General features: G+C 28.3%; 1 protein-coding gene and 1 long non-coding RNA gene across 5 annotated transcripts in view; one reads left to right on the top strand and one right to left on the bottom strand.

The window, feature by feature from the left end:
• LOC135925312 (uncharacterized) overlaps window positions 1–14,714 on the top strand; it is a 96,686-nt gene extending 81,972 nt beyond the window's left edge. For all 3 annotated transcript variants that reach the window (XM_065460571.1, XM_065460572.1, XM_065460573.1), the window contains exons 2-3: window positions 10,559–11,599; window positions 11,700–14,714. In XM_065460571.1, coding sequence (XP_065316643.1) covers window positions 11,101–11,599; window positions 11,700–14,536 — 3,336 coding nt within the window. In that variant the 5' untranslated portion in view covers window positions 10,559–11,100 and the 3' untranslated portion in view covers window positions 14,537–14,714. The remainder of the gene's footprint in view (window positions 1–10,558; window positions 11,600–11,699) is intronic.
• LOC135925313 (uncharacterized) lies at window positions 8,516–15,777 on the bottom strand. 2 transcript variants are annotated; one of them, XR_010571614.1, is made up of 3 exons: window positions 15,682–15,777; window positions 8,925–9,279; window positions 8,516–8,882 (listed from the first exon to the last, which is right to left on the bottom strand). It is a non-coding gene; the product is annotated as an uncharacterized LOC135925313 (long non-coding RNA). The 2 variants fall into 2 exon arrangements; XR_010571613.1 differs by lacking the exon at window positions 15,682–15,777 and adding an exon at window positions 9,328–9,398.
• Between the last annotated feature and the right edge of the window lie 2,312 nt (window positions 15,778–18,089).

Below are 18,089 nucleotides of genomic sequence, written 5' to 3'. Positions count from 1 at the left end.
AATGAAGAAGAAATAATATATGTGAGGATGATATTAATAATTTTTAAAACTTTCTCCTTTCTTAACATTGAAAAAAATTATTTAAATTTGTGTATTTTTCTCCGGTGTCTTTTTGTCCGGGGGTATTTTTGTCGGATATCTTTTTTGTATGGGGGTATGTCCGATGTTGTCCGGGGATGTCTAGTGTCTTATTGTCCGGGGTATTTTTGTCCAGAACACTTCTGACCGATTACCGCTTTTGAAAAATACTCAGCGATGCACGCTTACTGTAAACACAAGGCCTAAGTGAGACATATTTAATAAAAAATAATTTTAAATATAGGAATAGGAATAGGAAATTATTATATAAAGAGAATGAATGAGATATATACTATATATAAAAATATTTGAAATAGTTATTTTCTCATTCCATTCCAAGTTAATTGCTAATGACATTTTCCCAAAAATAACTAAGTTATTTTTTGCATAAAAGTAACATAACTAGTTACATTTACAATATATTTTTATAACAATATTTTGTTTAATTCAATAGCTTTATTTAAATGACAACTGGTAGGTGAGTGAATTAAGAGCTCTCAAATGAAGTGAAGGGTGGAAGTTCGACTCCCGCCTGGGGCCTTTTTAACGACCCTTTTTACATGGTTTAATAGTAGATAAATTAGGAGAAAAATATAAAAAAAATTTTATGACAGAATTAAATAAAATTTTATTTGTCAAAATTAAAATTTTATTTCCGCAAAATTTTACTTAAAATCTGCAAAATCTTTTGGGAGTGCAATTCAAAGTTGGAGAAGAATAAAAACTACACCGTACTTCTCCAGGGTAAATAGTATATAATCCCATGATCAAATCTTTCTAATATTATAAAGACGTAATTAATTCTTACCTCGCCCATTCACGTTAAAGGGCCCCCTGTGTCCACCTATATCTATTTTTGGCTGGTTTTAAATATTGAGGTTAAGCCATATACGGGTTTAGCCTTCAGGTGTAAGCCGATATTTTTGGGTTGACATTGATGTTAAAGCCGAAAAATAAATTAATCTTGAAGTGAGAGCCGATTTTTTAGCCTCAAAACTGGATAACTTTGAAATCGGGAAAGTTAGAATATACTTATAAATTTATTTATACATTTTTGATATTAGAAATAAATTCACATTTATATAAAGTATTTTCCTGATTTATTTTATAACAGTATCATATTTAATAAAAAAAAATTAATTTAAAGTCATTATTTTTAGTTAATTTAAAGTCATTATTTTTAATATGACAAAAAGTTAATTTACAATTTTGAAATTTAATTTTAAAAAATTACATTAGTTGGGCGTTTAAATATAAATTATAAAATAAAAAAATAATTGTATATGTTTTATTATTTATTAACTTATTATTTAAACCATAAAAGATTACTTTATAAACATTTTTTGTCAAATAAATTAGTTAAAATATATCAAAAAGGTGCAAATTGTCATATTAATTTTCATTTCATAATCATCATTTTTAATTAATATTTTTTGATGACAACAATTAAAATAAATTTAATCTGTTTTCATATATTTTCTGCCAAATATTTTTGAAATGTGAAAATTATCATAATAATTTTATTTTGATGAATAGACAATAATAATAATAAATATAATTTATGAATTAGTGAAAAAAATAAACAATATAACAAATAATTTATATTTAAAGCCTACTAAAGGAAATTTTTATATAGAATTTTGAAATTATTTACTAATTTTTTAGATTCAAACGAAACGAGAACATCTCATTAAAGATCTGCAGATCCTGAGCATCCACTCTTTTCTAGAATTTCTTCTTAAAAAAAATTATTTATATAGTAGCTTGCTTTGGTTATGTTTGAAGATTTATTGCATATGGGACATATATCATGCATTTAATAAAATTTTTATATGTTAACCATCTTATTAATACATAGGAGAATTCCAAATAAGAGATAAGATTTGACATATATTAAGAATTTAGAATGATAATATGCAGGATATATATTGAAGGTGAGTTGTTGTTAAACGGCTCGATTTGACCCGATTTTTAAAAACGGCTAACTCAATATTTTATCCAGAAAAATATTACCCAAGCCTGAAGATTTTGCTCATAGATGGCACAAAGGTTTAGACATCTATTAGCGAAATCTGGAGCCTTAGGCAATATTTCTTTTGGATAGATGATAATTTTAGAAATTTTTTTTAAAAAAATATATTTTTAATATATACACCCATAATTCTTATCTTATAAATGTATGCTTTTATTTTATATATAATTTACATTCATTATTAATTATATTGGTTATTTTTTTAATTAAAAGAATATCATAAATTTAACATAATAATTTAAATAAATATATATGTCTTTTAAATGAACTATATTCCATTTGCTAACTAGAGCTAAATTTAAGACCCCAGAAAAAGAAGTTAAGAAAAGTTATATGGAAAAGTAAAATATTTTAGTTTGATTTGATGATTTGAGAGATCAGAATGTGAATCAAGTAGATAAAATAAGACATAGAAAATTTGATTTGATGACCTGGATCACAAATTTTTGATGAAGTTAGAAACCCTAATATATAAAAAAATTAAGGAAATATCCTTATATAAAACTATATGTTTAATGTATTGCTAATATCAAAAATGCATAAATAAATTTAAAAGAACCTTCTAACTCGAGCCGATCCTAAAGTGGCTCTGCCGAGTTTTGAAGTGAAAGGCAAGCCATTAAGATCTAACTAAGCTATAGTTTTTTATGCTTAATTTTCTTTTGCTTAACAACCAAGCCTAAGAATTTTTCTGCGAATAGGCACCTGTTAGTGAGGATAAGTTTTTTTTTAAATGTACCCTTAGCCCATTTTGAATTATATCAATTAACCAGTTGAAAAATCACACTAGGTTAACATTCATTCTCTTCTCACAATAAAGTTCACCTAAAATTCTTTTTAATGACCTTAAAACCCCAAGCCAAGCTCTAAATTCCAAATTTAAGAAAAAATGGGTATCCTCTGATATTTAGTACTTATATGCTAAATTTTTTGTGTGCAAATTCTTAAGACAAATTTTAATAACTAGTTTAATATCATATCATCGATATTAGAATATATTGAATTAACAGGGTAATTTTTTTCGCCCAAACATTTGAGCGATCGCCAAAATTGAAGATTTTTGAAGATAAAAAAAATTGTTATTTCAAGTTATGCATAAAAATCACAAACTATTTACTTATAAAAGAAAATTGGAATTTTAGGTAAAATTTGATCAAAAAAATCTTGTTTGAGCGTTCTCAAAATAATCTTTATTTAAAATCCTCGAAGATTTTTTTCCTTTTTGAGAAATGTTTATTTTAGGTTGCCTAGCCCGAATTTTTTTTTAGCCCGGCTCCTAATTATTTTTTATGAAGGAACAAAAATCCATGAGTAAAATCTGATCATTAATTTATTTTAAACTGATTTTTAAATCATAAGCAATATTATTTAAATACATTATATTGATCATATACATATATTCATAATGGAATAATGCCTTTTTATTTGATTGTTTTTTTAAGCATGCACTGCTGCTTTTTACGTATATTCAATATATATTTTTTTTTATAAAATAAACCAGATGTACGCCTTAATTTTTATGTATAAAAAAATTAATTTCAATAAAATTGATATGCATAGTTAGAATCTACTGATATTTAATTGATAAATTATATTCATTTTTCAAATCTAAATGGAATTGTACACTTCATATGCATATATTATTAATAACAAATAATTTATAACTTTAAATGGAATATTTTTTGTTATAATTTTGTAAATCATCTTACAATATCATATAGTAGAGATCTGTAAAATTCGGCCGGGTCTGGTCGGGCTTTGGAATTTTTTTTAAAAATATATCTAAATTTTTCAATTTTATGTTGAATTTTTTATGTAAAATAAAAATATTTGATTTTATTTATAGAAACTAAACGCCATTTAACATACATCTTTTATCTTGAGTAATTCGGGTCGGGCCGGCAAAAAATTTCGGGTCGAGCTGGTTTGAAAAATTAGACCCGATGCAGACCACTACCTATAAAAATAAATATGGGGTGATAAATAAAATATATCAACGATATTTATTTCTTTATTGACATTGGATTTTCGAATAATAATAAAAGAAAGAATAGCGAAAAATTAGAATTTTATTTATTGAACGAGAGATATTGAAATGTTCAATAGGAATTTAGATAGATCAGCTGATTGTCACAATATTTCCCCCTTGTTTTTAGACCTCATTCTAATCTCTCAATTTATAAATAATCTCTCAATTTATAAATTAAATATATTTTTATAATTTGAAATGATATTTTATAATTTTTATTATAAAATAAAATAAATATATTTAGAAGTTAAATTAACTGTATCGAAAAGTGACTTTTAGGCACATTCGACATAAATCGAGATATTTGGTTACTTTACTACATTTTTTAAAAAACTTTTGTACATGTTATTTAATTAATTTAAAATGATATTACTGAAATTTTTTATAGAATTTGAATTCGAACATGTCTGACAGGCCTCATACGGCATGGTCATGCATTGTCCTCTCCTGAAAAAAAATGCAAAGCATTACTATTACTTTTTATCGTTTAAATCCTCTTTTAGTGATGATATAGATTCATCTTTCCCGTTATTTGACCTATTTTCAGTTAATATCAGACAGAGACCTGCAGAAGTCCCATTTGTACGGCCCGGCCCGGCTTGGATTTTTTTTTCAAAAATTTTTTTCGGCCCGGCCCTATCCGGGGTTTTTTTTAATTTTCAGGCCCGACCCGGATTTTTTAAAATATATTTTTTTATATTTTTATAGCTAATAATGACGATTTCAAATATTTGGTTTTAAAATATACGGCCTGGCCCGGATATTTTTTTAAAAAAAAATTTCAGGCCCGGTTCATGTATATTTAAAATAATTAAAATACGTCTCGGCCCGTGTACCAGGTCTCTGGTTATTATGTTGAAAATAATATTTGATCGCAATCAGACAAATAGTTTTATAGAAGAAACATATATTATTTGATTTGCAAAAAAAATATCCAAGCTTTCAGCTAAACAGTTAACTTATAAGATGCTAATTAACACATTACACTGAATGTTTCCTTGCAATACAGATAGTTTTTTTTGGTAGTATTTCAAAAATAAGCATCTTCCTGGAATTAGTCTAAACTGATGCTCTATTAGACTAATTTTAACAATGCCACTACTTATTGATTTGTAATTAATTATTTATCTTTTTGTTATTTTGTTCGAATTGAAGTGTATATTCCTGTATGATATAATATATTATATTCTGAAATTATGGATGATTAACTAACTGAAACATAGAATTAATTTTATGTTCAAAAAATACTATACCAACCCTTAAGATCTTTTTAACATCTCGACAGGAATCTCCAGAGCCAGTCTGACCTTCGGCCAAACGAAGAAAATAAAATACCTTTCGGGTTTCGAGTTTATATATTTAAAATGACTTTGGCTAGGCCTGGATTAAAAATTATTTTATCAATTTAGTCGATATAGGTAAAATAATTTAAATACAATGGAAAGTTACTTCAAAAAATAATATCTTCAATTATAGACCTAGGTCTATATATTTAATAAGCTTGAGTCTAGCTGACCTATATTTTAACAATTCTAGAACCCCTATACTTATAGCTCCTTCCCCACTGATAGTAAATCATTTGAGAAAATTATTTAAACGATAATCGTTGTATAATATTAATTACTATACTATATCATCATTTATTCTCAAGTATTTTTGCTGTGAAAGATGACTTTTATATTATACAAATGCATCATATCATCTTATAAAGTTTAATATAAATTGTTATGTTTTACTTAAACCTTATGAATGATATTTATTTGATATGATATATTTATTTTTTATAAATTTGAGCATTATTATGTACTATATAAATTTTTCCTTTATATTGTACATTAATAAATAATATAGCTTATCAGGGGAATATTGTCTATGATTTATTATATTTGAATTAAACTCAAGTAGGAGTCATTTTCATTAATCTATAATAATACATTCCTTAATTATTGATTGTATGTAAATGTTAAAAAGTGAAAGAAAATAATAGAGAATAAAATGTATTTAATTACATTCGTGGTGCAACATAATTGCAGGCATTTGTACAAGAGGGAGCGGGCGGAAAAATTAGACCATTAAGTAGTGATCTGCCCGAAATTTTTTTTAATTTAGATATATTTTAAAAAATTTCTAAGACCCGATCCGGCCCGAATTTTTTAATATATATTAGGCGTATGTCGGGCCTACTTTTGCAGATCTCTACTATTTAGCTTTTAATTTCCTTCTTTATTTTACCAATTTGGATTTATTTTTTTTACTAATCATTTTGTGGATTTCCTACTAATTTCTATTTGGATTCTTTTTATCTTTCTAATTTGATTTTGATTTCCCTTAAGGCTTTAGTAAATTATAGTTTTTAAGGGGCCGCTGATTTCATTTTGTTTTATATAGCCAAAGGTTAGCACAGCCCTAACTCGGATAAAAATACTACCATGCAAAAAGACACCGGAAAAAGATATCGAATAAAAAGACATCGGACAAAAATACCCTCGGACATAAAAACAATTGACAAAAATTTTTTTATTAATTTATTCTACGGATCTAAGCATCTGTTAGATTTTACCAAATGTAGTGAGTTTGGTGTGTCTAATAAATAGTATTTTTTTCTCATCTAATATAAATACCAACCCTTATTTTTGTTGTACAGCCCTAAGCTAACCGCTAACGCGGTTCACAATCCTGGTATATCTGAACCACTTAATTTGGTGAAAACTAATTGATACTTATCGGCAGCTTTGACTGCTCACTAGCCCTGAATATTTGTTAGATTTTACCGAATGTAGTGGGTTGATAGCATTAAATATTTCTCATAATCTTTTTATGCTTAGATTAACCCTAGCTCACATAAGGTCTTGCCATGAACCGCATAGCAATACATTTAGACATATCTAAATATTTCCCTAATACTCCACATAGGTACTTAGATTTTTTATAAAAATTTGTGTAAAACTAATCATAATATTTTTTAGTGGAAGAAATTAATATTTTTTTAAACTTTCCCTTTTCTAAAAATTATTAAAATTTGGGTATTTTTGTCATGTGTCCTTTTATCCGGGTCTTTATGTCCAGGACACTTCTGACCGATTACCTAATTGAATGAAATGATTATTGTGTATGATAAATCATTTAAGTATAATTCGATTAATTATACTAACATTTATTGATTTTATTTTGAAGTTTCTCATTTTTTTAAAAATCAAAAATATAAAACAATATCGAGTGCCTTTTAATGAGCCCTTCAAATTTTTAATTAAACGATATTGTGCTCTTCAAAAATGATAATCAATATCATTTTTAATAAAAGGTGGATATTTGAACATCATAATTATTTTTTAAAACTCAGCATAATCCTTGCCCCCTCCCCTCAATTTATTCAGTAGATGTGCGACCATCTTTAAACCATTGTGCATTTGCTCCATTTTGATTTATTAAACTCTAGGCGTAATAATATAAATGGTGGAAAAAAATTATAATAGGGCATCAAATAGGTAAAATAAAAAATCGAGACTGATGATTTCGGTCGGTCCGTCTACATATTGCAACTTGCAAGTTAGATAATGCAAAAAAGAGCATTTAAAAAAATATCTACATAATTTCGGGAAAATGCTGAAAAATATGAGACCAGGGATGGTATGTAACGAGGGTTGGTATGATATTAGTCTTTTATTCTTGAATAATATAGATCTTTATAAATTGTAAATGATTATTTTAAGTTTAACTATTATAATTTAATGTATTTGAAATGGAAAACCTCAGCTTACGTGAATCGAGGTAATATATAAATTATGATTTGGAGTCACTTTATCACGCGACACTTTATCACGCGACACTTTATCATGCGACAATTTATCACGACGACACTTTATCACGACGACACTTTATCACGACGTACACTTTATCATGACGATACTTTATCACGACGACACTTTATCACTCAGTCATTTGATAACGCGACACTTTATCACGCGACATTTTATCATGATATACTTAAAACTTAATTTTATATATTTGAAAAAATTAAATTTTGATAATATCTCATTTTTTGACTTTTCCGTCTAAATTCCAATATTTAAAAAAATTTAAATTAATTTTTTATGTTAACGCGACACTTTATCATGATATACTTAAAACTTAATTTAATATATTTGAAAAAATAATTAAATTTTGATAATATCTCATTTTTTGACTTTTCCGTCTAAATTCCAATATTTAAAAAATTTAAATTAATTTTTTTTATTGAGAAAAACTCATATTTTAATTTACATAAATATAATTTTTTTTAACTTAATTATCATCTTATATAGGGAAACAGGAGACAAGCAATAATTTTCTATTTATACTTTTTATTAATAAGTAACTATAAATCAATATATCACGAGTAAAAAATATAAATTATTTATAATATATTTAATTGCACGAAATATGGGCAATAGCTTTTAAAAATATTAAAGAATCCGACAATCCGTAATTTGAAACACAAATCTGAATTCGTCTTTTTATATCTTCATATTTCTTTGATAAGTACGGTGTTGTTCCCATCACGACTTGAAGATATAGAGCTTTATGTTTCTGCATATCTTTTTGTATCCCATCTAAAAATTTCCATAGTGTTGGATGAGAACATTGGTATAGGGATTGAATTCCATAGTGTCACCCTTCAACACAATTTGTTGTTCGGGCGACACCTTCTAACGTGGAATTGTGTTTATTCCATAGTCTTAGGCGCTGCAAAGTTATTTCGTTGCCCTATAAATATATAAATTTATAATAAAAAGAATATTTTTTTACTGGGATTTCTACGTCCTCGGATATAGGTCTTCTCAAAGTAGGAAATTAGCTCAGATGAGCCATTCAATTCACCAAATATTTCTGCCAAAGTATCAAATGAGATTCCAACATCATCCTCTGGGACATATGCAAGAGCCGATAAACACCTACTATACAATCAAAAGTCGTCATTCGACTCATACATCTCTTTTAATCCCAAATCGTTTATTTTTCTATTAACGCTCTGTTTTAGATGAAAATAACATCCAAGGATATCTGCGAGTGGATACCCAGCTCTAAACGAATTTATCGGTGCCTGTTCGAAATTCACCAATATTTTCCTCGGATGCGCCTCTGGTAGTAATTGTTTCAGCTCCTATAATAAAATTTAAATTACATCTCTTAAAATATATAATATTATTACTTTTATCATCCTTGCATATGTATGCGCCGTTTTATTTGGTAATAAGCTATATATACCAACAGGAGTATATCATGATGAAAGTCAAAAAATGAGATATTATCAAAATTTAACTTTTCAAATATATAAAATTAAGTCTTAAGTATATCATGATGAAAGTAAAAAAATGAGATATTATCAAAATTTAACTTTTCAATTATAATAAATTAAGTTTTAAGTATATCATGATAAAATGTCGCGTGATAAAGTGTCGCGTTATCAAATGACTGAGTGATAAAGTGTCGTCGTGATAAAGCGTCGTCATGATAAAGTGTCGTCATGATAAAGTGTCGTCGTGATAAAGTGTCGTCGTGATAAAGTGTCGTCGTGATAAAGTGTCGTCGTGATAAAGTGTCGCATGATAAAGTGTCGCATGATAAAGTGTCGTGTGATAAAATGTCGCTAGGCGATAAATTATGCACCATTTGCTGAAAGGTTTTAATTGGCCTTAAATAAATTATGTTACGGCAAGGCCATAATTATACTTTTCTTAGTGGGCACTGCTATGGCAGAATATTTTGCATATTTCATTTATTTTTGGGCACGGGGGAGAAGGGAATTTTATGCGTATTTCATACGGATTCGACAGGAAATCGCTATTTCAATCACTTTTTGTCATTTTCAAAATGAAATTGGTGAATATGCAGATTAGAATATAATATTGGTAAATGACTAAATTAGAGAATATTAATCATAATTTATGAATTTATACGATATGCCTAATATTTTATACTATAATTCACTTATAAATGTATGAAAATGGTAAAAAACGCAAAATCTTCGATATTTCTTTGGAGTGACCAGATTATTTCCTGAGATGGCCCGGTTCCAGTCCCAAAATGTTCCCTCTTTAGTTACGGCTCTGGTTACCTGCAATTTGCATAATATATTAAAAATAACTCAAATGAATGTATATAATATAATTATTAAATTACTTTACAAAAACCTCCCCAGGGAATATGGGAAAAAGTTATTTATCAAATATATGGTCTTAAATTACAATTTATATATAAAGCAACGGTTTTAAAAATATAAAGTTCGATTCGCTCTTTTTAACGATTTGGTATAGATTAGAGGTTCAGAAAATTATAAAGGTTCATTCCAATATAACGGTTCGATCCGGGTCCCTGATTATATTTAAGCCTAGAATAATATATTTCAATTTTTTTTAAATTTATATTTAATATATTTAAAGATTAATTTAATTGGCATCTAATCTACTATGATTATTATCGATACATACACTGGATGCTTAATACGAAAGACTGATATCTGATAAGCTCCCATAAGATCAATATATCAAAGAAATATCAACCATTTCTCCTGTTATATCACTCTATAATTAACATATATTCATTTATACCAATCTTATGGTCGTTTCTCGTGATTCCTGAACTCCTTTCATATCCCATAACCCTCTCAACCGATAAAAGATTATCTGTGATTCCACACCATTCATCCATTTATAATATATATTTTATTAAATCTCATTGGAATTCACATCCCATAAATAATATATCCAAGTTATCCGATTTCAAATTCAATAACACTAAAAGCATTGAAGGGGAATTATATCTAATTTACCCGGCTTATATTTTATCTCCGCCCTTGGGGGTACCTCTTACCCCAAGGGAGGGCTACTATCAGGGCTTAATTTATTTTATCAAAAACGTGGTTTATACTTTTTTAACTTTTAATAACGAAAAATTGTCATCCTTAAATAAATCAAATACTTATATGCCGTATTATTCAACTGTGAAAACAATAATCGCCAATAAGCGAAATAAACGTGGAGTAAATGATCATAATAATACATTTCTAGAAGGACATCTACCTTCGAATCATTTGCCATATAATCTTATGCCTTTTAATTTCACCCGGTACTTGCTTTTATTAGGGAAGAGAAACTTGGACAACACATCTCTGGCCATAAAGGTATTGCTGCATCACTTACAAGATGAAGACAAATTGTTTAACGATTCCAAGGTCAGAAACGGGTTGTACCATCACTTAGAAAAATTATCGCTGGGTAAAGAAGTAAAAATAAAAAATACTCTAGTTTTTGCTCGTTACAATTTATTCGAAACCATATTGATTGGAACGGTAGCCACATTGCTCACGATATTAACAATCGTCGGTAATATAATGGTTTTAATTTCTTTTCGAATAGATTCTCAATTGCAAACCGTTAGCAACTACTTCTTAATGAGTTTGGCCGTCGCTGATATCACAATCGGTAAATAAAAAAGTTTTAAACTGTATTTCAATTATTCTTTTTTAATTGATTTATCATTTTCTTTTTTTAAATATTTTTTATTATCTCATATATTTATCAGGTATGGTGTCAATGCCACTCTACACCGTATTTGTTATCACCGGGTATTGGCCGTTTGGTCCCATCCTTTGTGATATATACTTAGCACTAGATTATCTTATGAGTAACGCCTCCGTGCTTAACCTATTGGCCATAAGTTTAGACCGGTACTTTTCGGTGACACGCCCATTAACTTATAGGGCTTCCAGAACTCCTAAAAAAGCCGGCATGATGATAGCTTTAGCATGGATAGTTTCCCTCTTAGTATGGCCCCCTTGGATCTTTGCGTACCCATACATAGAAGGTAAACGCACTGTCCCCAATCATGATTGTTACATTCAATTTATCAAATCTAATCCATACCTTACTACCGGAACCGCCATAGCGGCCTTTTACTTGCCAGTAACGGTGATGAGCATTTTATATTGGAGGGTTTGGCGTGAAACGCAAAATAGACAAAAGGATTTGTCCTACCTTCAAGCTGGTAAAAACGTGAGCAAAAAGTCTTCCTCTAGCGATGAAGGATCTTCCTCCCTACGTGGTACAAAGTCATATAAGATAGTCGATTCCCATCAACCACTCTCTAACGCCAATCTGTTGGAGGTCAAAAAAACTTATTCAGTCTCCTCAGGGCTAGATCACCGTAAAAAATTTATAGGTGAGAAACCACCATCTCTTATATGGAGGTCTAAAACTTGCGTTCAAAATTGTTGGTCCCGTTTCGCTAATTGTTTTTCTATCATAGACAAAGAAATTATCGATGGAAATGAGGATGACGAAGAAGAGAGTGAGCAACGGTCTGCATCTTTTAGGAATCGTCTAATAGATGAAAGATCTTCATCTGGAGTTTCATCCTCTAGAGCAAACTCCAAGCGCAAAATAATGATCGCTTTGCCCATCAAAGATGAAAAGATTAAACTTTCCATGGATTACAATTTAATTACGACGCCTAAAAGATTGTTAGATAATCAAGATACCACATTGAACCAATCGCTTCTTACATCCAAGGAAAGTGAGAATAGCTTTGTCGACGAGACCTATACCATTATCATAAGACTGCCAGATACCGCCAATGATAATGATACCGATAAAGCTAGTGATGTTAATAAAAGGAATTCATCACGAGCCTCCATAAAAATGATGCTTGCATCTGACCAACTCCTTGATGACTCTTTTTTGCAAAGAAGAGAATCGCACACATTTACAAATCACCATTATTACGATACAAATGTTGTAACAGGGCACCCCTCTCGTACAGGGAATCACATTTACTATAGAAGGTTAAACATGAATGATGATGATCAAGTTGAATCGACAAAAGTGACATCTGCGGGGAGAAAATTTTCCATATCCAATTCAACATCTTTTTACAAAATACCTCTATCAACTTCTAAAGATATGTTTAAGAAATCTCAAACAGACATCAATTCATTATATAGAGACGAGTACTCAGAACTAGAGCTAAATAAACATGACAAAGATGATGGTATTGCATCATCCATCCACTTAAAATTTCCACGAATAATGGACGAAAATCATATATCAAACGAATTAAAAGGGAAACTATCCTTATCTGTTACCAAAGATAATTTAATATTTAATGGCCCACGAACAAACATAGATCATTCCTACCACCGCAATTCTTTTGAAAATATATCTCCTTGGCAGCCTAATACTTGTACTCATTCAAATTATTCCAATGCATTTACATCTACATTAACGAGGAATCGCGGCATGTGCAGTATTGATTCATCTCAAACAACATTGCACTCTTTTCTGCAACAGGAAACAAAAATTCATGGTGAGGATAGATCAGATAAGTTCGTAACACAACCATCTTCAATATCTAATCTAATTGATATACTCAAATCCGAGAAATCTCAAATTATATCTAATGGTAGGAAATTGGATGCTGTTAACGAAATACATATCCCCTCATCTAAATATAACTCAGATCATAAATATGTCAGTAAAATTGACTCGTTAGATTCGACTTCACTTAAGAATGCTCACACAAATATGGCACATAAAGCTGTGCGCCAAGTTAAATCCAATATTAATGAAATAAGAACAACTCAGAAAAATGATTACGTAAATGCCCATACAAAAAAAATTAGCAAAAACAAGCAATTCTTCAGTTTTAATAAAATATTTCCATCAATATCAATTGCTATGCTATTCAAACAACGTTCCGATCATATTTCGTTGAACAGTTACCAGTTCAAAAAGGGTAAACAACGCAAAATAGTCAGTAGTAGTAGCAAAGGAACCAAAAACAATATCACCACTTTGTTGCCCGTAAGGCGACAAATTTCCGTCATGGACCACAATGAAGAATTTAGAACCCCTCAATTTTTTATCAAATCCCAATCATTGGACAAGCCCAAAAGTCCTAAAGCCATGACTTCTTCTTTAATGAGTTTTAATGCTTCGAGGCGAACTAAAGGAGATGCTTATTCGGAAGGCGGATCGACTCAACCTTCTCTCTTAATTCCCGCTTCATACATGATAAAATCCGAAAAGTCCAGGAAACGAAGGATCGAGAAAAAGCAAGACAAAAAAGCCGCCAAAACTTTAACGGCTATTTTGCTTGCCTTTATAATCACCTGGACCCCTTACAACATCTTAGTACTTATAGGAGCCTTTTGTTTGGATTGTGTCCCCGAAGCCTTATGGGCATTCAGTTATTACTTGTGTTACATCAACAGTACTGTCAATCCAGTATGTTATGCCATGTGCAACGCCAACTTCAGAAGAAATTTTAAAAAAATTTTGTGCTGTCAATTCTCTACAAAAAAAAAGCATCGTCATCACCCGAACAATTTTTTTATAACTAAAAAATTGAATATGGCTAGATAACATAAATAGATAATACAACAAAATAAATAAAGGCGGAAGAGGAATTTTTGTAAACATTGCCAAACACAAATAAGAAAATAAATTTACTCACTATTTTTTTAAAAATATATATTCAAAAGATTAGTTAATTTTTTTAATAAAGAATTATTGTATGCATTATCCTTTGCAAAAATATGATTATTAAAATTGAATGTTTAAAATTTATAAAATATCATATTTTAAATTTATAATATATATTATTTTCCAATCGAGTTATGTATGTAATTCAACAAATGTGAATATTTTAATGACTGAATTTTTTTTTGATAAAAATAAAGATATTTAAAGCATTTACGAATTCATTATGTATAAATAAAATAAATCGCTATCTTTAGATTGAACCGATGAGAATTTCAGACGTCATTTTATCTTTACTGAGCATTTAACAAAAATATTTTAAGATTAAGTCAACATCAAGTGAACTATTGTTTAAAATATAATTATTTTAATATGGATAAACCAAATTTTATTTATTTATTGCTTGAATAGAGAGTTTAATTAAATTTTATATAAAAATATGTTAATAATAACACTTTTTATATTTAAAAGGGAGGTGGGGCTTAGTTAAAGCATTTCCTTACATACAATATTAGCTTGATGCAAACGGCTTTTAGTGCTGTAAACGTTATTTCAAAAAAGAAACGCACCCGTTACGTTTGAAAATGGAAAACGTTAGCGTTACCACTTCAAAAACAGAAACGCGATACTAAATATTATATATAGTTTTTTTTTATTTGTTTTTTTCTCCCCATAGATAATAAAATTAAAATTATATAAAAATAATATATAATATATAATATAAGCTCTTTTTGGAACAATTTTTTATTTATTTTTAGCAATCGATTTTCAAAATTTTGATCAGATGAACAAGAGCGCTTAGGGATCAACACAGCTTTCGCTATGCTAAACACATGTTTAACTGGCGCAGAGAATGTGTGAGTTGTATTTTATTTAAAAAATAAAAATTTTAATTGGGGGAATTTTAAAAATATTTATCTTTATTTTTTAAAAAAAACTTATTAGATCATTTTCACAAGAATTTTTATTCAGGTCCCATCAATTCTTTTTTATCTTTATCAGAATATAATCTGAATTATGATTTTTACCTTCGTGTTTTTTTTAGATTTGAGCTGCCAGAAATAAAGGTTGAAATATTTATATTAGGGTACAATCTTCTTCGCTCTTAATAATTTCATTATTTGTGTAAAAATGTTTAATACTGGGGCCAGGTCGTAGTTAAATCATCTTCATCTGAAGAAATAAGTACCATTGACATACTCTTTATATAACAAATTATAATATTAGAGAATATAAATTACATACCTTGATTGATTCAATGATAATTATATTGACAATCTTCACTGTATAATATTTAACAACAAAAATGTAAAAATCAAATTAAAATGAAGAATTTTGGTGGTTGATCTGATTAAAAACTATAAAATTTTTAAAAATAAAATAAAATTATTCATACTTTTCTTTTATAACGAGTAACATTTTGCATTGCCGCTACTCAAAAATGAAGCGTTAATCGTTACTAGGGCTGTGCCGATATTAAATATCGGATCGGTATTTAGCGTTTTTCAAAAATATCGGATTGGGCCTATACCTGTAATAAACGGGGAGACCGGGGATATAATTAACCCTGGGTTATAGCGAGACGCCGCTTTATTTTCTCTAGTATAACTCTAAGGGATAATTTTTTTAACAAAACTAAATAATTATATAATGCATATGCGTCTATAATTTTTATTTCTATCGGACAGCTTGAAGAATTTTTATAATGCATTATATGATTCGTACCAAAAGTACTTTTATAAACCTTTATTATTTTTCAAAAATAAAGAATAATACATATTTTTACACCCAAAAGTCATCTTATATAAAAGAAAAAAATCCTATTTTATAGAATATCAGTTTACCCGAACAAAATTGATATCATAAATACTTCAAAATATTATTTTAATCAAAGTGGTGGCATTGGGGCTATTTTTATGAGGGTAGAACAAGCCTTTTTCCCCTTTTTTAAAAAATTTGGAAAAAAGGCCATGGAGAGAGCAAATAAAAGAAAAAAATCAAAAATTCTTATTAATAAGAAAAACAATTGTTTAGTGGCAAAAAAATTTATTACAAGCATCATAGCATCAAACTGGTTTCAATGTCCTAAATGTAGTAATTGGTCATACGGAAGATGTTGCAATTTTAATCCTTTTTTTATTTGCAAAAGATTGTTAATAATGTTCCCATTTTTTGTTTATAAATGATTTTATATATTACTTTTATGCTTTAAATCATTAAATATATTCTAATAAAAAAGTATATAACTTTTATGTAGAAAATTAAGCAGAGCTTATAATAGCACCGAGCAAAAGCTCGTTCGTCCCCGGGTAGGGTTCACTCGTTCCCAAAAAAAATTCCAGAAAAAAATAAAATTTAGAAAAATTATTAGATATGTGTTTTGAAATTTAAACCTACCATATAACTAATAGAGCTGAACAAAATGAGATACTTTTTGTTAAAAATAATAAAGTACTTTTAAATTTATTAAGGTTTGCCTTTTAGGCTTCGCCATAACCCCCCCCCCTGTCTCCCCTATATTTATTTTTCATGGTTATAATATTTTCTAAATAATTTCTTTTTTAATCAATGCAAATGCACAACACCCCCTAAATTTTATTTATTTTTTAAAAGTTTTTTTTTATAAAAATAGAACGGAACACCGAAAGTTTTATTAATTTTAAATCTTTTTTAATAATAACGCCAATTTTATTATTTACACTTTAAATAAAAGAATTTTTTAAAATATGGTATCTGAATTATGGAAATATTTTACAAAAGACAAAGATAATTTTGCAAAATGTGTTATCTGCGGAATTCTAATTTCACGGGGAGGAATAATGAAAAATTCATTTAATACTACCAATATCCATAAACATTTAAGCGATTCCATCAAAAGCCATTAGAAAAGCTAATACAAAAAGAACGAGAAATATTAGAAGAAACAAATCAAATTTTTTCAAAAAAGAGCCCTGAAAGTCAGCCATTCTTAATAAAACTAATATTTGAAAAAATTCTGATCCTAAATCCATAATTATTTCTAAATTTATAGGGGAAATGATGTGACCACCAGCCGATTTCTATCTTGGAGAATAAAGACTTTTACATCATTTATGTCTAAATTATAAAATTCCCAAAGAAAGTCGCAAGGAGTTATTCCGGATATATTTGATAAACTCTCCGAAAAAAATCGTAAAGAAATTTTGGTTGAAGATTCCTATTTTTCCTTTACCATAGATATATGGACTAGAAATTCAGGTGGCGATTCTTATATCTCATTAACATGCCACAATATAAACCAAAACTTTAAACAAATTAATAGAGTTAATGTTAAAACATTTAATGAGTCGTATACAACAATAAATATTGCTCAAATTTTAGATGAAATAATTAATTATTGGGGTATAAAAAATACACTTAGTATCATATCGAAGATATTTATTAGTAAAACATTTTT

The sequence above is a fragment of the Gordionus sp. m RMFG-2023 genome, chromosome 2 (genome assembly GCF_954871325.1).
Source record: "Gordionus sp. m RMFG-2023 chromosome 2, tfGorSpeb1-WG-v2, whole genome shotgun sequence".
NCBI lineage: Eukaryota > Metazoa > Nematomorpha > Gordioida > Chordodea > Parachordodidae > Gordionus > Gordionus sp. m RMFG-2023.
The sequence above is the reverse complement of the archived record's forward strand: the minus strand, read 5'-3'. Positions and strand labels throughout refer to the sequence as shown.